Source organism: Syngnathus typhle, linkage group LG21, assembly GCF_033458585.1.
Source record: "Syngnathus typhle isolate RoL2023-S1 ecotype Sweden linkage group LG21, RoL_Styp_1.0, whole genome shotgun sequence".
Classification (NCBI taxonomy): Eukaryota; Metazoa; Chordata; class Actinopteri; order Syngnathiformes; family Syngnathidae; genus Syngnathus; species Syngnathus typhle.
The window spans coordinates 5,123,968-5,144,738 of record NC_083758.1 but is presented as its reverse complement, the minus strand read 5'-3'; the positions used below and the strand labels follow the sequence as shown (position 1 = coordinate 5,144,738).

At 44.9% G+C, this 20,771-nt stretch overlaps 5 protein-coding genes and 1 pseudogene across 7 annotated transcripts in view; 2 read left to right on the top strand and 4 right to left on the bottom strand.

Annotated features, from left to right (window-relative positions):
- Positions 1-2,040, bottom strand: part of LOC133145196 (centrosomal protein of 83 kDa-like) — a 3,912-nt gene extending 1,872 nt beyond the window's left edge. The window contains exons 1-10 of the mRNA XM_061268424.1: positions 1,874-2,040; positions 1,666-1,804; positions 1,484-1,576; positions 1,298-1,429; positions 974-1,225; positions 776-907; positions 590-704; positions 376-520; positions 159-308; positions 14-89 (exon numbers count right to left, since the gene is read on the bottom strand). Of these exons, the coding sequence (XP_061124408.1) occupies positions 14-89; positions 159-308; positions 376-520; positions 590-704; positions 776-907; positions 974-1,225; positions 1,298-1,429; positions 1,484-1,576; positions 1,666-1,804; positions 1,874-2,040 (1,401 nt within the window). The remainder of the gene's footprint in view (positions 1-13; positions 90-158; positions 309-375; positions 521-589; positions 705-775; positions 908-973; positions 1,226-1,297; positions 1,430-1,483; positions 1,577-1,665; positions 1,805-1,873) is intronic.
- The window catches only part of osgep (O-sialoglycoprotein endopeptidase), a 14,729-nt gene extending 8,016 nt beyond the window's left edge, over positions 1-6,713 (top strand). Inside the window, exons 16-24 of the transcript XR_009710846.1 lie at positions 630-729; positions 818-1,112; positions 1,482-1,579; positions 1,705-1,815; positions 1,894-2,075; positions 3,059-4,237; positions 4,948-5,126; positions 5,198-5,354; positions 6,050-6,713. The gene's annotated coding sequence lies outside the window, so the exon portion shown is untranslated. The remainder of the gene's footprint in view (positions 1-629; positions 730-817; positions 1,113-1,481; positions 1,580-1,704; positions 1,816-1,893; positions 2,076-3,058; positions 4,238-4,947; positions 5,127-5,197; positions 5,355-6,049) is intronic.
- Positions 3,319-6,096, bottom strand: LOC133145204 (centrosomal protein of 83 kDa-like; annotated as a pseudogene).
- On the bottom strand, positions 6,509-10,244 carry hcfc2 (host cell factor C2). The gene is made up of 15 exons (XM_061268423.1): positions 10,085-10,244; positions 9,597-9,745; positions 9,377-9,537; positions 9,108-9,310; positions 8,959-9,043; positions 8,787-8,890; positions 8,504-8,728; positions 8,256-8,444; positions 8,075-8,139; positions 7,946-8,012; positions 7,713-7,867; positions 7,461-7,646; positions 7,087-7,384; positions 6,958-7,027; positions 6,509-6,887 (listed from the first exon to the last, which is right to left on the bottom strand). Exons 1-15 carry the CDS (start codon positions 10,242-10,244, stop codon positions 6,878-6,880), a joined length of 2,127 nt encoding a protein of 708 aa, XP_061124407.1. The 3' UTR covers positions 6,509-6,877.
- On the top strand, positions 9,617-17,462 carry zdhhc17 (zinc finger DHHC-type palmitoyltransferase 17). Of its 2 annotated transcripts, none has more exons than XM_061268425.1 (18): positions 9,617-9,756; positions 10,704-10,850; positions 12,038-12,141; positions 12,214-12,336; positions 12,405-12,482; positions 12,639-12,783; positions 12,962-13,026; positions 13,092-13,254; positions 13,324-13,449; positions 13,544-13,686; positions 13,784-13,886; positions 14,183-14,305; positions 14,629-14,691; positions 14,769-14,862; positions 15,051-15,134; positions 15,411-15,568; positions 15,645-15,739; positions 15,971-17,462. In XM_061268425.1, the coding sequence occupies exons 2-18, from the start codon at positions 10,788-10,790 to the stop codon at positions 16,107-16,109; spliced, it is 1,869 nt and encodes a 622-aa protein (XP_061124409.1). In that variant the 5' UTR covers positions 9,617-9,756; positions 10,704-10,787; the 3' UTR covers positions 16,110-17,462. The 2 variants fall into 2 exon arrangements, with proteins under 2 accessions (XP_061124409.1, XP_061124411.1); XM_061268427.1 differs by lacking the exon at positions 9,617-9,756 and adding an exon at positions 10,168-10,310.
- Positions 17,419-20,771, bottom strand: csrp2 (cysteine and glycine-rich protein 2). Of its 2 annotated transcripts, none has more exons than XM_061268441.1 (6): positions 20,626-20,771; positions 19,494-19,610; positions 19,108-19,276; positions 18,761-18,890; positions 18,196-18,289; positions 17,419-17,627 (listed from the first exon to the last, which is right to left on the bottom strand). In XM_061268441.1, the coding sequence occupies exons 2-6, from the start codon at positions 19,603-19,605 to the stop codon at positions 17,551-17,553; spliced, it is 582 nt and encodes a 193-aa protein (XP_061124425.1). In that variant the 5' UTR covers positions 19,606-19,610; positions 20,626-20,771; the 3' UTR covers positions 17,419-17,550. The 2 variants fall into 2 exon arrangements, with proteins under 2 accessions (XP_061124425.1, XP_061124424.1); XM_061268440.1 differs by having other exon boundaries at positions 20,559-20,717.

Sequence of the window (20,771 nt, the reverse complement as noted above, 5' to 3'; positions counted from 1 at the left end):
GGGGTTGACCTACCTGCTTCAAATTTGACGCCGCGACCGTCTGTCTCTCCAACTCCTCAAGCTGGATGCTTTGCTGCTTTAGTCTAGTTCTGAACAAAAAAAAAAAATGTTTGCATTCGAAAAATTGACTTAAGAAAATTGTCAGGGTAAAGTCTGACCTCAGGGTCTGCAGTTCTTTGCGAACAGATTCTTCTCCTCTTTGGGCCATGCGGAGTTGCTCCTCCCACTCTTCTTTCTGGGCTTGCTCTTTGGTGTCCTGCAGCGCCCTCTGCTGTTCCAACTCAGCCAGGCGGTGCTCCAACTCCATCCTGAGGGCAATCCAAGCAACACCATTTTTTTTTTTTTTCTCGAATCGCTATTATTTTCTCGTTTCACCTTTCCTCCTGTAAGACAGCTGATTTGTAGATTTCCTCGTCACGAGCCGACTGCACCTTCCTGGCCACCTCCCTCTCTTTTTCCACAATCATCTCCTTGTGTCTCTCCACGGCGTGCTTAAGCACTTCCACGTCTGTCTGCAGGCCTGGGAAAAAAAAAACTTTTGTAAAACCTTTTTAAGATGGTTAAATGGATCAGAAAAAAAAGCTTGAACCTTCCAGTTGACCTTTCAGGGCATCTCTCTCTCTTTCCAGTTCGCATTTTGAGCGGGCACATTCCAGTTTGACGCTGGCCACCTCCATTTTGTGGGAATGCGTCAGGCTTTCGATCTGTCAGGAGCGCCGCAAAGCACAGGTGATGCTATTTTTAGCATATTCACATATATCCAAAATGGATTTACCTGTCCGCTCAGAGCGTCGACTTGCTTCTCGGCTTTGTGCAGTTGTCCAGTGAGCTGACTGTTCTGTTCGTGGCTCAGCCGGAGTTCGCTCTCCATCCGCTCCAATCGCGAGCGTAAAGATTGACGCTCCGCCTGGAACGTTCAAACAACTTTCAGTTATGTCTCACCGCGCAGCCATGGAAGGCTGGATGTTGCGACCTCCAGAGATTTCAGAGCAGCCTGAGACTCCGCCAGTTGCCGGTTCTGAACCCGCTGAACGTTCTCCGCCTGCTGCTCCGAGTGGTCCTTCTGAGCTTGCAGCTCGGCCACCTCTGCCTGCAGAGCCTTCGAGCGCAAGGTGAGCTGGGTTTTCTCCCTCAGCAGAACCTCCACTTGTCTCCTATCGTGATGAGAGTCGGCATTCTGGTACTGGGCTATTAGGTTCTCCTTGTCTTTGTCCAGGTGGGCAATCTGGCCAGGGAGAAAGACTTATTGTCTGGAGCCATTTTTTTTTTTTCTTCTCAGGTTTTCAATCAAGCTCACCTCGGCCTCATAGCGCAGCTTTTGCTCCTCCACGACACGAGCGTGTTCTTCCTTTTGGTGTTCAAACTGTGCATTGAGCACAGTGTAGCCATAACGCAGCTTGTTGAACTCTGACCTGTACTTCTCTGCCTCCTACACACACATCAGTATTATACAGTGGTTTGATTCTTCAAATTGAACACAGACCTCTTCCAATCTGCCGAAGCGTTCTCTGACTGGACCCTCCATCTCCTGTTGCACCTGAGCTCTGAGCAACTCCAGACGCTGAGGAGTCATCACCTGGTACATTTCACACAAAGTAGTGATTATACATTTACAGGGGGGGGGGGGGGGGGATATTTTTATATTTTATGTCAAAATGAGTGTACCTGCAGTCTGAGCTCCTCCGTCTCCCTCTTTTTTTCCAGAATTTCTCTTGTGCGCTCAGCTAACTGCAACTGGAGCCTCTCGAGTTGAGCCTGCAGATGCCGTACCTCCTCTTGTACCTGGATGAACTCCTCCTGCAGGCTGAGGAAAAAGTATTTTGTTCAATGTCGGATGTTGATGGAACATATCCATTCTCGTGCTAGATCGTACCTGGTGTGTTCGGTTTTAAGTGTCTCATAGTTGCCTCGATGGAGTTCACACTTGGTCCTCTCGTCCATGAGCATCTTCTGCAGCTCCATCTCGGCCCCGGCAGACAATCCCGGCATGATTGCGGACGTCCCCAGCGGAAAAGACTGCTGGAGGGCCGAGGAGCTCATGTCACCTCTAATAGACGTCAAAAAAAAGGACAAAGGTAAGGCGAGCGTCTGACTCCGCAAGCTACCTTGTCAATTATAACAGCTCAAGCCAAACGAGGACCTGCAGTCAAGTTGGTGTGCTATTTGAAAAGTGTCTTCCTTTGTTGTCAGTCTCCATGGCAGCTATGTGAAGAGTCAGGCTATTATTTGATACAATCACAGCCTCTTAGCTGTCAAGACAAGGTTGTTAATCAACCTCAAGTGATTAGTTCGCTCCCTGGCTGCAGCATTTGTTGTGGAGACGAGACGAGACGGGGTCTGTCTGAGGCAGCTGATAACAGCGGCAAAATCATTTCATTGCAAACATATCAAATGATTGTTACTATATTGAAATTACAATATGGATTTTATGGTGCACCAACTGGCTCCAGCTCACTAATGCAAACAAGAAATTTGCACAATTGCAAAATTGTGCATGTGCAGTAGTTTTGTTATGATGACCTAACACTGGAAAATACAACCCAAAAAAAAAAATTAGTATTCAAATATCGCGCGTTGTCTCCCGCCACTCATGCACCAACCAGCCCGCCTTGCACAACGACAAATACCGATGATATTTGATCTGAAATTGGTTAGTTAATATTTAAAGACGACATTACAGAAGAAACGAAGATTTCTCGCAATGCAGCTACACCCGAGCTAAGATTACGAAATCGACAAATAGACTTTACGCTTATGGATAAAGTTAGCGTTCATGCAAAACGATCCTCTTACTTACGGTTCTAATTCTGCGTCGAAATGGCCACATGAACACTTGGAATTATTTTTTTCCCCCTCAACCTTGTCTCATACTCGGTTTGCTAGCTTTTTTGACAACTAACTAGCGCATTTTAAAACTACAAACTAGAGGATGATGGGAAATGTATTGTTTATGAGGCTTATACTTGGCGGCGAAACGAAATGCAATAGCGCCCTCTTGTGGATCATACGCGATGGTAACCATTTATAGTTTCACTGAAATTCTTAATCTCCTTGTCAGGCATTATTTACTCACTTGGGGGAAATTGAAGACCATCATCAGAGAGAAGCCTTGTCCTCCTTTTCTTCTATACATCCAAGTTCTTCCATTTGCTGGTGCTGGAGTTTTTCCAGATCATCTACTCTCTGACGAAGTCGGGCCATTTCTCTCTGCTCCTCCTCCTCTTGCTAAACATAGATGACGAATTTAAAATGGGCAAACTGGCACAGATAATGGGCAACATGGTTGGTGAGACGTACTTGGACATTGGAAAGCATCATCTCGGACCCGAGGAACAGGGCAGGGCGGGTGGTCGAGGTGATTTGGGCCGTGCCGACGCTGAAAGAACCGTTGCTACACATCAGAAGGCGTCGGAATTCGTTGTGCCGCTGCTGATAGTCCATCAACCTTCTGCGGAGGTCACAATTGCCTTCAAATCAGATGGTTGTGGAAATGATCAGGCACGTTTTTTTCTTCTCGGACTCACTTGTTGGCTGAAGCAGCATCCTGTTTGAGTTCATCTATTTGCTCCCTCAGCATTTGGATTGTACTATGCAAGCTCTGCTCTTTTTTCTCCTCCAGGTCTCGCCGCTGCGCAACACAACAAAACGCACTTTTGCTCTAGAACTGGGAGCAAATAAATTTTGACGTGGAAGGACCACCTTCTCCTCGGCAGACGCTGCTCTCTGCAGTTTGTCTTTCAGCTGGGTGTATTTATCTCCCAGCTTGGCTTCTCGCTCCTTACTGTCCTCCACCAGCCTGGGGGAGGAGCAAGAATTGGGGTAAGAGATTTTCACCGACATGCTGATTCAATCGCACCTGTCTGCCCCGCGACGGATGTTCTCCTCCCGCATGATGTCCGCTTTTTCCCTCAGACGATCATTTGCTTCCATCAGCTCCGCTTCAGACCGTGACAGCGCCCCCAGGTGGGAGTAGAGTTCCTGGTTTTTCTATTGAAGAGGAAGTAAAAACATTTTAGAAACTCACCACTCGTCTAAAAATTATTGTGTTTGTATATTTTGATTTATCATAATGAAGTTTGTCTCCTCACCTCCTTTAAGTCAATCACTTCTGCTTTGTGTCTCTCCAGCTCCTCCAGATGAGCACTTTGCTGCTTTAATTTAGCTCTGACAAGATCAAATGTTTGACATTCAGCCACGTTTAGAGTTCTTTGGGTTGAAACCAGGACAAAAAAAAAAGGTAAGTAAACCGACCTGAGGCTTTGAAGCTCTTTCCGGACCGACTCTTCTCTCTTATGGGCCATCTGAAGATGGTCCTGCCATTCGTCTTTCTGGGTTTGCATGTTCATCTCCTGCATCGTCTTCTGCTGTTCATACTCCAACACACGTTGCTCCAACTCCAGCCTAAAACAAAACCCGAAAAAAAGTCAGGGATTTTGTCATCTGTCAAACCCGCTTGGATCTTCTCACTTTTCCTCCAGCAAGGCAGTCGTCTTGTACATCTCCTCATCACAGACAGACTTCACCTTTCTGACCATCTCCATTTCTTTCGTCACAAGAAGCTCATTATGTCTCTCCAGCATTTCCTTTAAATCCACCACCTCGATTTGCAGACCTGAGGACACACAATTCAAACATTGGCCACTCGTATCTGAAATAAATTTCCTTCCATGACCATGAAAAGCCAAAAAAAAAGTCCATTTACTTTCCTTCTGGGCTCTCAGCGAATCACACTCCCTCTCCACCTCGCCTTTGGAGCGGTTGAATTCCAGTTTGGCGTTGTCCAACTCGGTCTTGTGTGACAGCTTGAGGCTTTCAACCTGACAAACAACGCAACAGCGCCCTCTGCTGCTCTAAATATGTAACTGCATATTGTTTTTTGGAGAGTATCGAGTTGCTTGATCTCACCTGGCAGGTGAGTGAGTTCACTTCTCTTTTAATTTTATGCAGTTGTCCAGTGAGCTGGTTGTTCTGCTCCAGGCTGAGATGAAGTTCGCTCTCCATGCGCTCCAGTCGCATCGCCATGCACTGGCGCTCTGACTACAAGCGGCTTCCATTAAAACATCTAACTCACCTTCCGGGATACTAGCGGTCTCACCTCCAGCGACTTCACCATGGCCTGAGACTCGGTAAGTTGTCTGTTCTGAGAAAGCTGGATGGATTCCACCTGCTGGTCCGAGTTGTCCTTCTTCGCTTGCAGCTCATCCACCTCCGCCTGGAGACCTTTCAGCAACATGGTGAGCTGCGTTTTCTCCTTGAGCAGAAACTCCACTTGCTTCCTTTCGTGCAGCGGATCTACGTTCTTGAACTGCGCCGCCAGATTTTCCTTCTCTTTCTTCAGATGAGCAATCTAACAGGTGAAATATTTTTTACAATCATCTCAAAATGAGACATTTCCTGATCCCCTCACCTCCACCTCATAGCGCATCTTCTGGCCTTCCAGTACACCGACGTGTTCCTCCTTTTGGTGTTCAAATTGAGAATTGAGCACAGTGAAGGCGTAGCGGAGTTTGTTGAATTCGGAGCGATACTTTTCAGTCTCCTACGCATCGCAGAAGAAAATTAGGTGTCAACTTCTGAAAAATTCCAAATATTATTTTACAACAACCTCTTCCAATTTGTTGAAACGCTGTCGGACTGGAGCTTCTAACTCCTGCTGCACTTGAGTTCTGAGCAACTCCAGACGTTTTGGAGTCATCACCTGCAATTTAGAACCGATTATATTTGATTTCAGATACAATCATACATTTAAAAAAATATGACAGCTCTTCAAATTTTATTTACCTGCAGCCGAAGCTCCTCCATCTCCCTTTTTTGATTGAGAAGTTCTCTTGATCGCTCAGCCAACTGTAATTGGAGCTTATCCTGCTGGCCATGGAGACGTTTGACTTCCCCCTGAACATGCAATAGCTCATCCTGCATACTAAAAATTATTATTTTTTTAATCTTCTCTTGAGTAGTGTTAACCAGCAGTGGTTTAAACAATACTCATAGTAAATCAAAATAGAACCTGGAATGTTCTATCTTGAGAACGTTGTAATTTGATTTGTAGGTTTCACACTTCCCCTGAAGATCAGACAGCATGTGATGAAGCTCCATCCCGGTCGCAGGAACCATCGGCAGGTTGGGAGCGTCCATTTTGATATAAACTATAAAGTAATAAATGAGGGAGGCAAGCTTATGCTATGTTTTGTGTCCAAACATCAAAGTTAATAAGGTGACATGGGATCAGAGGTATGATGTCATAAACAGTGGTGCGTTTGAGTGCCTTCTGGTAAATGGGAATTCTCAACTTCATATGTTGAAAGTGCAATTTGTTGAAACGTAACAAATAATAACAGGAATATAATGCTGTCAAGTGGTTTTATCGTTGCTTGCAAGTCAGCGAGTACGTTGATTAAAAAAAAAAATCCAATAAAAAATAACGACGCATTGATTCTTGAGTTGTGCAATAACTTGCCAATCGTAACTTTATTCCCTCATAAAACAAAAATGATGCAATGATCATAAATAAAACACCAAAAGAGGTTTAATGGAAAAAAATTCGATTGTTGAAACATAATGTGCACAACAGCAAGTCTCCAAATTTACAGGGAATCATTGTAAACAGATTTATTACAAAAAAATGATAGAAAGTGGGCCAAAAAAAAATATCACTAAGCCGGCTGTAAAAACAACTCTTGGTACTTGGATTTGATTAATAATAAAAAATAAAATATTGCTTATTAGTCCATGTTACAAAAAAAAAATTTGAGTGAAGCTATGAATTAGAGTCTTCTTTTTAAAAATATATCAACAGGGTATTTAAATACATAAATTACCAAAACTACAACCTTCAATTTTATACACAAAATACACTTGATTGCCAGGTCGTTCAGTTTCAACCGGAGCTGTAAAAGAGAGACAAACTTTTAAAAAACTAAATAAAATCAAAAGTATATGGGTGTTTTGTTTGTTCACCTGTCGGCAGCGTCAAAGTCATCCGCGGCGCCGCCGTCCGACTTGGATCCAGCTCGCAGTTTAAACGCATCTGAAAAGAACACAATCGGATTCAAGTTGACACCATTGACGGACGCTTTTCCTCCTGACCTTGAATCCAGCGGATCTGCGTCGCCGGGCCGTAGCCCTGCTCGTTCTTAGCGGCGATGCGGAAGACCAGCGCCGGCCGGTTGGCGGCGGAGCAGTCCAGATGCGCGTTGACCAATTGGTTGGAGCCGATGGTGCAGAACATCTTGACGCCGCGGTAGATTCGGATGAACGCCATTTGGCCCGGTCCTTCCGAGCTGGACGAGCGGCTTTTCTTCACCGCCATGTACATGGAATATTCCAGAATCCGCCCTGATGGAGATGGAGGAGCTTCCCATGTAATGTGGACTAAATCATTCGCCTGTGTTGAAAGACCAAAATGTCATTTTCTTTAGTTGTCACTTTGGTGGGACATTTTTTGGGGGGAAATGCATTGCCTTTGTTATCCTGACTGCAGACGGCGCTCCGGGGAAACCGGGTTGGCACGTCTTGAACTCGCTGACGGGGCTGAAGTCTCCTTGGCTGAAGCAATTGAGGCCCGCCACTCTGAAGCGGTAACTCTGACCCGGCTCCAGCTCTTGCTTCTCTCTGTCCTGATAGTCGTGAGGAGACGGCAGCTTCCTCTGAGCAGACCAACAACCATCAGCAACCTGGTTTGGGTTTTTTTTCCCGTTGTTTTTTTTTTTTACCTCTTTAGTGACGGCAGGCCGGCCGCTGAGGGTTGCAGCCGCTTGGTTGTTGTCAGCTGGCAGATAATAATGGCGGACCTCAGAGAAGAGAGTTCTGAACACGCCAACATCAAACCACGTGGCTCCCTCTGCATTCTGATCTGTTGTCTTCTCAGCTATATCGGAGGGGCAAAGAGACAATAGTGAATCCGTCGTGCATTTGGGTTCTGTACTTTTAGGAGCGTGAAATTTACCCTGCTGAGATCCTGACGAATCATCTTGGGATGATTTTGTCTGATTGTCGTGCCGCTTGGAACCATCCTAGAAAATGGCAAAGATATTAACCGATGGTTTTTTTTTTGTGCTAGAAGAGCATCTCAAACCTGTGCCGACGTGTTCCCTTCTTCTTCAGTGTTGCATTCACTTGCACCGTGGGAGGACTGGAAATCTAAGGTACAATCCACAAAGGGAAATTTCTAAAATGCAACTTAAAAGCTAAATACCTCACGAGGAGATTATTTTCATTGTTTCATTGACACGCCGCTACTTTTTCTTTTTGCTTACCTTTATCTTTGCCGTCTCCTTCTGTTGAGGCCGAGTCAACTTGTTTGACTTGAGGATGGTCCCCCGCGAGGCAGGTGGGCTGAATCTGAAGGATGTAGCAGTCTGCTCCAGATAGGGGGCGCCACGCCACGTGAAGCATGCTGACGGTGGATTTGATGAGCATCACGGCATCGGCCGGGGCCGGTCGATCTGAAATACCAAAAATTCAATGCCATCAAAGGGATGACTTGAAATGATCTGCTTCTCACCTGTCTCCAGGTACCAAAGGTCCTTGCAGCAAACTTGGTAGAACTTCTTATGGTACCCATCCCTGCCGCTCCAAATGTAGAGCCTGGATCCGACGACGGCGGCGCAGTGGCCGGCTCTAGCTTTGGGCCGGCCGGTGTTGTCGTCGTCGCTCTGAACGTCGCGGCTCTGCAGTTGAGAGCTGATGTCGTCGTACTCGGGGTCCAGGTTCTGCCAGCTCATAGTGTCTGCGAGAGAAGCTTTAGCATCTGCTCCGAGAGCAGCTTACTGAGCAGAAATACTGACCAAAATGAAGCACACTCAGGGAGTTGGTGCAAATCCACTTAATTCCTGCTGCGTTGTGCTTCTCCGACTCGGGAACTGGAATCCAGCCGCCAAATACGAACATTCTACAAGTAAGAACATTCAAATATGTCTCTTAGCAAAATAAGCCATTAATTGGAGCTGAAGCTCTTACCTGTTTCCAATCACATTGGCAGAGTGAAGGCTCCTGGGTAGTGGCGCCGAACCCTTCGTTTCAAGTAATGACCACGCCATTGTGTCTGAGGAAGAGACAAGGTATGACCTGCGTACTACATACATGTAAGTAGCATGTCAGTGTCCTACTGAGGTCAAGCTCCCAGAGGTCATCTAATCTACAGCCTTGCATCCCTCCGAAGATAAAGAGCTTCGGAGAGCCGAGACCGGAGTAGGCGACTGCCGTGTGCGACTCCCGTGGTGAAGGACCGCCTCCTTTTGTCTCCACGACGTTCCAGCATCTCGCCCCGGATACAGACTGCAGCTCCAACTCGTAAAAGTCGTCCAAGTATCTGCAATAGCAAAGCCCGGCTCACTTTGAATGTCAGATATTTGGCATTGGCCGTCCTTCAACATACCGTGGGATGTTGCCGTTGGGGTCCTCGCTGACATTGGCCAGCCCCCCAAACACGTAGCACTTGTTACCCACAAGAGTGAAGCTGTGCCCCATACGTGGGCACGGAGGCAGGCCGTTCCTGGGCGCTCGGGGCTTCAGCTTCTTCCAAAGCCACCGACCAGCCTGGGCCATTAAATACGCATGAGATTCAATACGATGACTGCGAAATAGACAAGCATTACCTGAAGTTCATAGAGATTATTGGAGTATTTGCCATACTCCACCATGCCGCCAAAGATGAGGATGCGGGTGCCCTCGCAGACTAAGCCGTGGGCAGCACAGCCAGGGGGGATGTCTCCTCTCACCGCAGGCAGAAACCATTGCTTGGAGACTAGAAGAAATGTAAGTATTGCGTAACAACAAAGACTATTGATGCATTTGCCCTGTTTCATGACATGTCTAACGTGTAAAAAAAAACAAATACTTCAAAGAGTCTAGATAAGAAAAAACACTTAGAATACAGTTTAAAAAAAATATTTATATTTCGTTCGTCTAGATCTGATCATAAACTAATAATCCACGAATATCAACTAAATATTAAGTCTAAATAACGCAGACTGAGCTTGAACTATTAAAAAAAAAAAATCTAAAGCTAATGCTTTGAAGTTTGTGACACTTGTCGCAAAGGCTAAAGCTAAAAACATTGTCCGCTAAGCTAATGTTAGCATACCAGTGTTGTAAACATGGAGGTCCTCAGCTATGCCTTCGTTTCCACCCCCAAAAACTACGATCAGCTCCCGGATGGCTACTGCCCGGTGTCCGTGTCTGGAGCGAGGAATTACACCAGTGAATGAATGGACTTTTCGCCATCGTGGTTCTTCTGTTGACATTTTCCTCTTTGGAGAGCCTCAACTTTGGCGCTGTTGATGTTTCAAAGCGGCGGAGGCAACCAACCGGTAGTGTGCCCTAAGAACTTCAAATTAAGACAGAAATAGCATAAGATGTTTAGAATATAATAGACTTTTGAATAAAAGGCAGCATTGGGGGAAAAAATCGACTAGTAAATATTTTATTTTTGTTAATTTTATTTTTGTTTGTGTGTAATTTAATTTAGCGTTGTCGTTTTGGCTTCCGGTTCACCAAGAAAGTCATCCGGTCACTGCGCGATTTTATTTATTTATTATTTCTGATAGCAATATTATAATAACATAATATATAATAGCATGGTTTTGCTACAATATTGACAACATCAATGAGGTATTTATACAGTATATGCTCATTACATGAGTTGTTAAATAACACCCAATAGTGAATTTAAATGACAAATGAAACAATTTTATTTTTGACAGTTCCGCCCTCCTCGCAACCCCCTGGTGTGCCCCTCTTCACAGCCTCCCCCTTTCCCATAATGCACTGCGGGCATCACCACCAAGATGGCCGATGTCATGGAGGAGTATGAGAAAGAAGCTGGCTGCGTCCCTATTCTCCATCCAGAGGTACATTTTGCACAAGTTGTCATTCAAGCGCGTATACATAAACAGTCTTTTAGCCAAATTTCGGGGATCAGTGTGGATGTTTGCATGTCGTTGTTCCTCCCCCCCGCAAGAGCCAATGCCCCCTGCATTACACTAGTGGGGGGGATGTCAGGATGCTAACGATGCTAAATGCGCTAACGGTACACCCCCCCACCACCACCACATACACACCTTCTGCTGCATTGCTAGTGCACACACAACCAGTAAATGTCCGCAATATTTTCACGCAAAAGTGTTTGTTATCCTCGATTTGCTAATTGCACGGCCGCTATCGTGCATTCCAAGCGGTGCGTTTAAGTGTCCTTAGGCGTTCCGAAAAAATGACCATTCTCAGTCGAGCGTCATGTAGCTTGGGAGCTACATTGACAAGGCTAGCTGGTATAAATGTGTAGTAAATATCTTTAAGGCCACCATATATCACAAAAAGTGTTGCTAACTTTGAATTATTAAAATTATTGATTGTTTAGAAGGTGTCGAATAACCTACTTGCACTTAAACACATCATTCCCATGGCAATGAGTGTTCATCAATGTCTCATTATGCTAGATGCTGCTCATTTTAATTTCTAAAACATATTTTCAGCTTATTACGTAGCTCCAGTTAATGCCAAACATGTTAGCGCACCAATTAGTAATGGTAAGTCTATTGAAATGGTTGCCATGACTTAGCATTGGTTCATCAATCAATCAACACTGTTTTTTAAAGCAGAAAATAATAATAATAATAATAAATAAGACTTAGGTCACGCTAAGATCGTGGAGCACACTTCACATAATAATAATACTGATAAATGCACAAAAAAGGTCTATATGATGCCACCTGTTAACTAACATTTATAAGATGGCACATTATATTTGTTGTTTATGCCTAAATAGCTGCATAGAGAGCGTGATGTGAGAAGCACACGGCCATCGAGGCTAATTGCCGGTTATTCCGTGTTACCGTGGAAGCTAATTGAATGCTAATTGTAATTTTTTTTTTCTTGTTATGGCGCCGTGAGTGGCTGCCTCCCAGCAGTGTTCTCTCTTTTCCTCTTTATTTCTTTCTTTTCTCCTTTTTCTTTCTGTCTTTTTGTCCATTCTTAAATCTTAAATGTCCCTTCTTGTCTGGAACGCACCTTTAAAAACCTGACCTTGGCTTCTCTTTAGGAAATCAAGCCTCAGAGTCACTTCAACCACGGCTACAGCGAGAACGTCAGCCGCAAGAACCACGTGGACGACTACAGCACATGGGACATCGTTAAAGCCACGCAGTGAGCACGAATGAAACCTTTGGCTCGCATTCAGAATGAATTTGGCCATTCAACCCGACCTCTCCTTCGCAGATACGGCATCTTCGAGCGATGCAGGGAGCTGGTGGAGGCCGGATATGACGTCCGGCAGCCGGACAAAGAAAATGTGACGCTCCTCCACTGGGCTGCCATTAACAACAGGGTAGACTTGGTCAAGTGAGTCTCCCTCTTCTTCTGCTGTTGTTTCCTGTAACGACATAGGCGCTAACGTTACCTTACGGCAGGTACTATATATCAAAGGGGGCCATAGTGGACCAGCTTGGGGGAGATCTCAACTCCACACCACTGCACTGGGCCACCAGGTACCTTCTGTTTTCTGGTGTCTTTGCTTCTGCATTATTAATAACCTGTCCTCCACCTTGCATTGACCTTTAAAACCCCCCCTGGTCTTTTTCTTTGACTGCAGCAAGGGGAAAAAATATTTTGCTCCTTATCGTCTGTCTCTTCTTTTCTGTCAGGCAAGGCCACCTATCCATGGTGGTGCAGCTGATGAAATACGGCGCCGACCCGTCCTTGGTGGACGGCGAGGGTTGCAGTTGCGTCCACTTGGCCGCCCAGTTTGGCCATACTTCCATTGTTGCCTACCTTATCGCCAAGGGGCAGGTCAGATGTGCTGAATACTTTTATTTTTATTTCCAAGCCATAAGGAATGGGAGTTTGAATGCGTGTTGTACCACTCTTGTCCACCTGAGGGAGCCATTGCGATCCTCTTCCATTCCCGTGCCCTCATCCAGTTTGCTTACTCAACATATTTCTGTCTCTTGTGTTTCGTGCATGACAGGATGTAGACATGATGGACCAGAATGGCATGACCCCCCTCATGTGGGCAGCGTACAGGACGCACAGGTGCGTAAACGCGCACGCCACGGCGATAACGATGACGCTAAACGGTGCCGACCTTCCGGCTACAGCGTCGACCCGACCCGGCTGCTGCTCACCTTCAACGTGTCCGTGAACCTGGGCGACAAGTACCACAAGAACACGGCGCTGCACTGGGCCGTGCTGGCCGGCAACACCACCGTCATTAGCCTGCTGCTAGACGCTAACGCTAACGTTGACGCGCAGAACATCAAGGTACTACAATGGAGCGTGTGCAAATTGGCTTTGTCGCGCTCACGTTGTATCCTGTGTGTTGTTTTGAAGGGGGAAACGCCGCTTGATCTCGCGAAGCAAAGGAAGAACGTGTGGATGATCAACCACCTGCAGGAAGCGCGGCAAGCTAAAGGCTACGACAGCCCGTCCTACTTGAAGAGACTCAAGATGGACAAGGTGGGCGGATGTTTTGCGGGAGAGTGATGGTCATGGTTAGTTCTGTTCTTCCATGCTTTAAGTAGATTAGGAAGCATTTGTCGTCTGTCTGCAGGAGGTGAGACAGAAGGTGATGCTGGGAACGCCTTTCCTGGTCATCTGGCTCGTGGGCTTCATCGCCAACCTGGACATCGACTCTTGGATTATCAAGGGCCTCATGTACGTGGGCGTCTGGGTGGCCGTGCAGTTCCTCTCCAAGTAAGTCATGCATCATAATTCATGGCGAAAGAGTCCGTCAATGGCAGTGAATGTGTTAAAAGGCCTCACTATACATCCATTTTTTTTTTTTTTTCAGGGTTTTCTTTGACCACTCCATGCACAGCGCTCTCCCTCTGGGAATCTACCTGGCCACCAAGTTTTGGATGTATACAACCTGGTTCTACTGGTTCTGGAATGATATCCTTTTGGTTTTACGTCACGGAGTCGTGTGGCGTTAGCTCGTTAGCTACTTCTCCAGGTTGCTAGATTTATGGCCGGAAAGTTGGAGCAGAGTTGAAATCCAGCAGAAAGAGATAATCTGGCTGCTCATGCAATTTTTTTTTTTTTTTCCCTGTGCAGAGAAGAATTGCCTTTGTGTTTGGATGCCGCTAATTGAAGCAGAGGAGGACATTGAATCATATGCATCATCGCTGCACTAATAGGGAAAGCGAGTACGGATGTCTTTGCTGTGTTTCTTAACCTCGCCCCGACACATCTCCCTTTCGCCACTGTCCACGTGCCCTTCCTCATTAACACGCTGGCTCTCTTCTACAATTTTGGCAAATCGTGGAAATCAGACCCAGGGATCATCAAAGCCTCCGAGGAGCAGAAGAAAAAGGTAATATCGTCGCATTCCAATTAGGGTTTGGAAGATAAACAAATATGCAACACGGAGTCTTCTTCCTCATTATCGGACTATAAAGAACACCGAAAGGGGCCCCGATCCCCCCCATCCTGTGATTGATGAACGTGCTAAAAATATTCTACATTGTTGAGAGCTTCAAAGCTTTTCCCTTCCCTGTGGAGGAACCCCTTCTACCCAAACATGTCCAGATTTTTAATCTTTGTCTAGGATTTTTATTCCTTGTCGAGTCCGAATCACTCGAGTTGGTCTTTGTGTTGTTTACTAATCATTCCGATCTGCTTTACTCGCTCCTCTAGACTATTGTGGAGCTGGCAGAGACGGGCAGCTTGGATCTCAGCATCTTCTGCAGCACATGCTTAGTAAGCCCGGATCACCTTTTTTTTTTTTTCTTTCCATATTTCAGGACGAATTTGACGATCACTTTCTCCTTGTGCAGATACGTAAGCCGATCAGATCCAAACACTGCGCCGTGTGCAACCGCTGCATCGCCAAGTTTGACCACCACTGCCCCTGGGTGGGCAACTGCGTGGGTACGTCGTGGATCGTAAGCTTTTAGAGTGACAAAACAGGCTGGAGTTTTTAGAAGTAGGAAAGGAAGATGACCACTGGCGATGAAGAGAAACTTTTTTCTCAGCCACAGTCGCTATTGTTGTCTCACCTTAAGTTGTTTCTTCTCCAAACAAAAGCAGGAAGTCACGTTTGTTTTTTCTGTCCACAGGAAGCGGGAACCACCGCTACTTCATGGGTTACCTGTTCTTCCTGCTGTGCATGATTTGCTGGATGATCTACGGCTGCATCGCTTGTGAGTGCTTCCACGTGGTTGTTGAGACAAAGCTACACTCATGAGAAAAAGTGACGATTCATTTCAAATCTAAAAGAGCAGGGGCCCTAAAATTGAACCCTGCGGAACACCGCACTATAGTGGTTTCCCTGAAAATGGTTTGTAATTTGCCAAAAGAAACCACAAAATGGCCGGTATTGTTGTGAAATTATTCAACATAAACAAAACCACACTTACATGAGGACAATTAATAGCATTAGCTAGCATAGCATGTCGTCCTAACGCTGTCCGTTGCAGACTGGAGGATCCACTGCGCCACCTCTTACGCCAAAGACGGCTTCTGGCTCTACCTGACCCAAATCGCCGCCTGCTCGCCGTGGATGTTCTGGATGTTCCTCAACAGCATCTTCCACTTTATGTGGGTGGCCGTGCTCATCATGTGTCAGCTCTACCAGGTCCTGGACGCCTCGCTATAGTTTGCATCATCCAGCCGAAATACAACCCGCTGACGTTGCGATTTGTCTCCACCAGATTGCCGCTCTAGGAATCACCACCAATGAGAGGATGAACGCTCGGAGGTACAAGCACTTTAAAGTCACAGCCACGTCCATCGAAAGCCCCTTCAAGTAAGGATTTCAGCTCACACAGCTGCTGTGGTTTGTCACTCCTTGTCATTTTAGAAGTGGTTAAATTATAACCTGCGCGAGAGACGACGATTGATTTGACCATGTGACTTGACTGCGGTTGCCCCAAGTACACGTTCATCCACTTTTGAAGCAAACCAAAAAGTTGCATTCTGTGTTTTTCGTTCGCAATTAAATTCATACGTTTTGTGTTCATCGCTCTCTGTTTTGCAGTCACGGTTGCGTCCGAAACCTCATCGACTTCTTCGAGGTCCGCTGCTGCGGCCTGATCCGGCCCGTGGCGGTGGACTGGACCACGCAGTACACAATAGACTACGACCAGACGTCAGGTTCTGGCTACCAGCTGGTATAAAAAAACAAAAAGTGCGAAAACAGAAAGGGGAGGCGGGAGTCCTCGTTTTCCGGGAGAAATCGACACTCCTTTGGATCACATCGCAAAAACACCGGACGACGGGATTAGCATGCTGTTTAAGGGCAACCCCCCCCCCCCTTCCATCTTGTTACCACTATTAGAGGGAGATGGACGACGAAAGGTCACAAAATCAAAAGCACCTCTGGTACGAGTAGAGATGCGGTTGCAGTATCCCCTCTTCACTCTATTTATGTTCTTTTATTTACAGATAAGGGAATGTCTTTTTATCAGCGTTTCCGGACCGGCAAATATCGGAACATAAAAGAAAAAAAAAGTTGCAGGTATTTATTTAAAACGTATTTATCGACGAGAGGCTCCTGTCATTTCAGATTTTTTTTGTTTGTTTCAGTTGAGGATTCTTTTTTTTTTTATTATTAAGAATATACCTGTAGCTGTTGGATAGTATTTATTCTGAATTATAGGAAGTTTCATTCCATGTGTTTGTATGAAAAAGCTGTAAAATCTTTTTTTGTCGTTTGTTTCGTCTGCCTACAAACTTGCACTGATTTATTTTATTATTTTTTACTGAACAAAAGGGCCCAGCAGCACCTTTTTTCTCCCTCCCCCCCCTCCTCCCATTATTGTCTATCTTTCCCCTATGTGAAGCGGAGATTGTAAAGAATGTGTACATAAATAATCTGGAACTCCATTATTTTTTTCTTTCTGTAGTTTTTTTAAAATTCAATTTGAGCGGGCCGAAAGGACAAGGACATGAAGTGACTGTAGCTTTTAGTGATGTCCAACACTGGTGTCGCACACTTGCATGTATGATGCCCCGCCCCCAAGCCACTGTATATACTCGATGTTATGTATCGGCAAGTGCATTCTGTTCCGTTTGTTTTATTAGCCCTCAAATCCAGTGTCTAGTGAACCCCTCCACTGTGTATTATATTCCATACTTGTGGATTGTACTCATCCATTTTTTGGGGGGTATTATTTTTAAATGTCATTTGTTATACCACTGGATGTACAAATTGTAAAGCAAAGACAATAGCCTTTTTTTTTTTTCTTTTTCTAAAAGCAGAAATGTGATCATGCAAGACCGGCCTGGTGTTTTTTCGCCCGTCAATACACAAAAAGCAAACCCGGTTTCACGAGTTCTTCCGACAGAAAAGTCATTTGTGTTCTGGGGATGTACAGAATATAGAAATATATACACGCAGAAAAATCGGACGATATCATTTCCAGTGCCGCTCTTTCGGCCCACATCACTTTAACTCCGCTTCAGATGTAAAACATACGGGCATGGTTGAGTTTTAATGGCTTTAATAATAAAAGACAGGCAAATGTGAACTTTTTGTGTTTGGGGGGGGGGTGTATTGTTTTATTTGAGACAGATTCAAAGCAAAAAAAATAATAACAGCGAGGAATGGCGACGATATCACTCGGCGTGGACCAAGGCGCCGGCTCCTTGGCCGTAGCCGAATCCTTTCGGGCCAAAGTTCTTCGCATAGCAAGCTGTGGAGACCAATAATGCGACATTAATCAGGTAAGCATGATCTAACTTAACTTCTGACAAGCAGCTCTTGCTTTCAAACTTTAATTTAATTTTAAGAAATAATTCTCAGGGAAAAGTTGATGGAAATTTACTGTGTGTCCTTTGTGGCCTGTTTTTTTTTTTTATCTCACTTTGGTGTCAAACTGCTTGCGAGTGTGGGAGTAGCACACTGACACTCCAAAATATTTCGCTGTAGCTTACTAAGGTCCGACTGTTTGTTGGGTTGACATGGAGATAATGAGAAAAAGAAAATGCTGCATGTGACTGCATCATTTGATTCATGTCTATTCATTCTACTCAAATTCAATTTCAAGGTCCAGTGACCTTGTGTTATTTTCTCCCAAGTCATGTTTGTTGTCTTATTTTTCTCAAAAGCCAAAATATCCGTCAAGAACTTCAAAAGATTGAATTGTATAATAGTCGGCTGAAACGATGTGACTCGTGACGCCTTTCTTGTTGTCGATAACCAAGAAATAAATTAGCCATGTCTGCTATAATTTAGCATTTTAGTTAGTTTGATGATGTCACCTTTGCAGTAGATCTCCCCTTCGTTTTCCGTTTGGGTGGTGGACTCCAAGCTCTTGCCGCACTTGGCACAGCGGAAGCAATTCTTGTGCCATGTCTGCGGGCACAAACATGAAGTTGAATTTGGCAACCAGAAAAAAAAACATTTAAAAACAATATTTAAAATTAAAATTTTTAAAAAAGTGCAATTTGCTATTCTATAGTTTTAAACAGTCATTTGTGGTTGTATTATCAATGCTGAAATCTGATTGGTTCCCATCCAGGAAGTACAGGGATGAAGTAACAAGGAGCTGTTTTTGTTTGTAACAATGTAAATCTATTTTTATTTTATTTTTTACAGCGCATATGTACATTTATCATTCCTGGAGCATGTTTATGCGAAAAATGGATGGAAGTTTTATGCTTTCAAGTGGATATATCTTCCTCATTTTGGAATCTTCACAGCTCAAGAAAAGCTTGGTGAGTTTTTCTGTTTTACTCATGCACATATTTACACTATCTTGCATTTTTGGATGTGACATTTATTCAACCAGAATGGTGTTACTTGGTAAAGTTTAGGTGCACTCACCTTACCCGCACCCATAATCTTCTCCGCGGCGTACACCGAGTCACCACAGCGAGCGCATTTTTCCGATCCGGCAAACTTCTGGGCGAATTTGGACGGGTTGGGGTTGGTGGTGGGCTTGTGACACGGCGACCTATCGAGAGAAGCCGGACAGACAATAGACAATGAATGTCATGGAGGCCCTGGAGCTGCGCTCACTGGAGGGTGACGGCGAGGCCTTCTGAATGAACTTCATTGTAGTTGGTTACATAAGCAAAAAGCTTTCGGAATAACAACAGCTCATTTTCCATATTTTTGCGGTATTAGTGAAATAAAACATTTAGGAAGCTGTAAGAAATTGGGATACTTACTGCTCGGGTTTGATTCCCAGTCGCTCCCCTCGGTCCATATTAAGCGTGCCGGCCCCTTGGCCGTAGCCGTAGCCTTTTGGACCGTACTTCTTGCCGTAGCATGAGCTGCAGTAGAGTGTCTGGTCGTGGATGGCCACTGTGGTGCTGTCTAAGCCTTTCCTGCACACCACTGACAACACACACACATATGTTTTAATAATCGATTATTCCACCGAGGAAAAAAATAATGAAGTCAAGGACACAAAGTTCCTATCAGTCATCATTTGAAACAAGTCGTCTTTGTGAGACGTTCTGAGGTGACATCTTGCCACGCGTGATGTCACCGGGTCATAAAGGCGCCCGGTCCGGTGTCCCTTTTGTCCGTGGCCCGCTTAGCTCATACTCACTGCAGAAAAAGCAGCTCTTGTGGAAGCTCTGGCCGTCGCATTGCACCTCCTCAGCGTGGTACACCGTGCCGTGGCACGCCGTGCACTTGTTGCCTCCGCCCCAGTTTGGCATTGTGACTGTGACAGATGACAAAAAGTACAATTGTTGTCATCTACACTCACAGATTGGAGCAGAATAACTCTAGTATTCTAATATTTTGAATTGTCACTTGTGTGGTTAGCCTTCTACTTTTCCTCCCCCATAAATAGTCCAAAAAAAAAGCTTGAATTGCAAGTTTTAGTTGCATCATTCACGATACCTTAATGGAAAATTCCATACTGTTTGTGTTGAGTTATTTCCTATACGAATGAGAGTATGGAGTTTCTTTCTGGGTGGAAAAAAAAAAAAAATCCAATCCTCATAACCTGGGGCTAAAGGACAGGATAAATTCGAGTTAATACCCTGAGGAATGCCTCTGGGGTGTCGCGCCGAAGTCGACCGCAGACCCTCGAGAAACATTACATCACAATCGCTCCCTTGATGCCTCGCCATTTGCGTCTGGCTGTAATTACAGACCCTGGCCCGCTTGGAAATGTGTCCATTTAGGCCATTTGAAGACCTCAATGTGATGACATGACTTACTATGCGATTATCTGGCTAGATGCTGTTATCTTCCTCACATCTGGATCAACACAATGTCAGGCTGACTCAACGGCATACAGAAAGAGTCAAATGTTTACACTGAAACAACTTTGTAAAGTTAATCAATGGAGATTGTTATGAATGAGGCATTTAATAGTGAAGCTATTTGGGTTAATTGACTTTCAGATTCATGCCGCAGTGGTGGTCGTATCTCAAATGTTATTTGCCCATTCAAAATAATTTAGATGTATAAAATCACAACATTGATACTCAGTTTTTTAGCGTGTCTATTGCGTTTTGCATCGCCTTTTAGCAATAAGATTTTTATGCATGTTTATGGTAAAAAAAGTACTGCAAATTAAGGGAACTGGTTTGTTGCTTTTTACACTAATTTCGTTACATTATAAATAACTAGAGAAAACATTCCTAAAAAAAAAACATACCTGTGAACATTCAAGAAGCGAACATGTTGACATCGAAACTGTGTGCAACATACATCGAGTAAAATACCTTTTGGTAGACTTTACAATAAGCAGGCAGATGTTAAGATGACGAAATTGACGAAATTCCAAAGGTCGACGTAGCGTCGACTGTGCTTCGCCGTAATACTCGATGACGTCGCACAGCGCTCGTATTTTAGCTATGGCAGAGATGGG

What these genes read in the sequence shown, in the direction of transcription:
- hcfc2 (XM_061268423.1), bottom strand. Translation starts at nt 10,244, where the DNA reads ATGTCAACAGAAGAACCACGATGGCGAAAAGTCCATTCATTCACTGGT. An exon ending in ATAATCTCTATGAACTTCAG is followed by an intron (nt 9,538 to 9,596) that starts GTAATGCTTGTC and finishes TTAATGGCCCAG; the next exon opens with GCTGGTCGGTGGCTTTGGAA. An exon ending in TTCGTCAGGATCTCAGCAGG is followed by an intron (nt 7,868 to 7,945) that starts GTAAATTTCACG and finishes CCTCCGATATAG; the next exon opens with CTGAGAAGACAACAGATCAG.
- zdhhc17 (XM_061268425.1), top strand. Translation starts at nt 10,788, where the DNA reads ATGGCCGATGTCATGGAGGAGTATGAGAAAGAAGCTGGCTGCGTCCCT. An exon ending in TCTACTGGTTCTGGAATGAT is followed by an intron (nt 13,887 to 14,182) that starts ATCCTTTTGGTT and finishes GCCCCGACACAT; the next exon opens with CTCCCTTTCGCCACTGTCCA. An exon ending in CCGAGGAGCAGAAGAAAAAG is followed by an intron (nt 14,306 to 14,628) that starts GTAATATCGTCG and finishes TCGCTCCTCTAG; the next exon opens with ACTATTGTGGAGCTGGCAGA.
- csrp2 (XM_061268440.1), bottom strand. An exon ending in CTGGGAATCAAACCCGAGCA is followed by an intron (nt 18,891 to 19,107) that starts GTAAGTATCCCA and finishes TTCTCTCGATAG; the next exon opens with GTCGCCGTGTCACAAGCCCA. An exon ending in AGGGGAGATCTACTGCAAAG is followed by an intron (nt 17,628 to 18,195) that starts GTGACATCATCA and finishes TGGTCTCCACAG; the next exon opens with CTTGCTATGCGAAGAACTTT.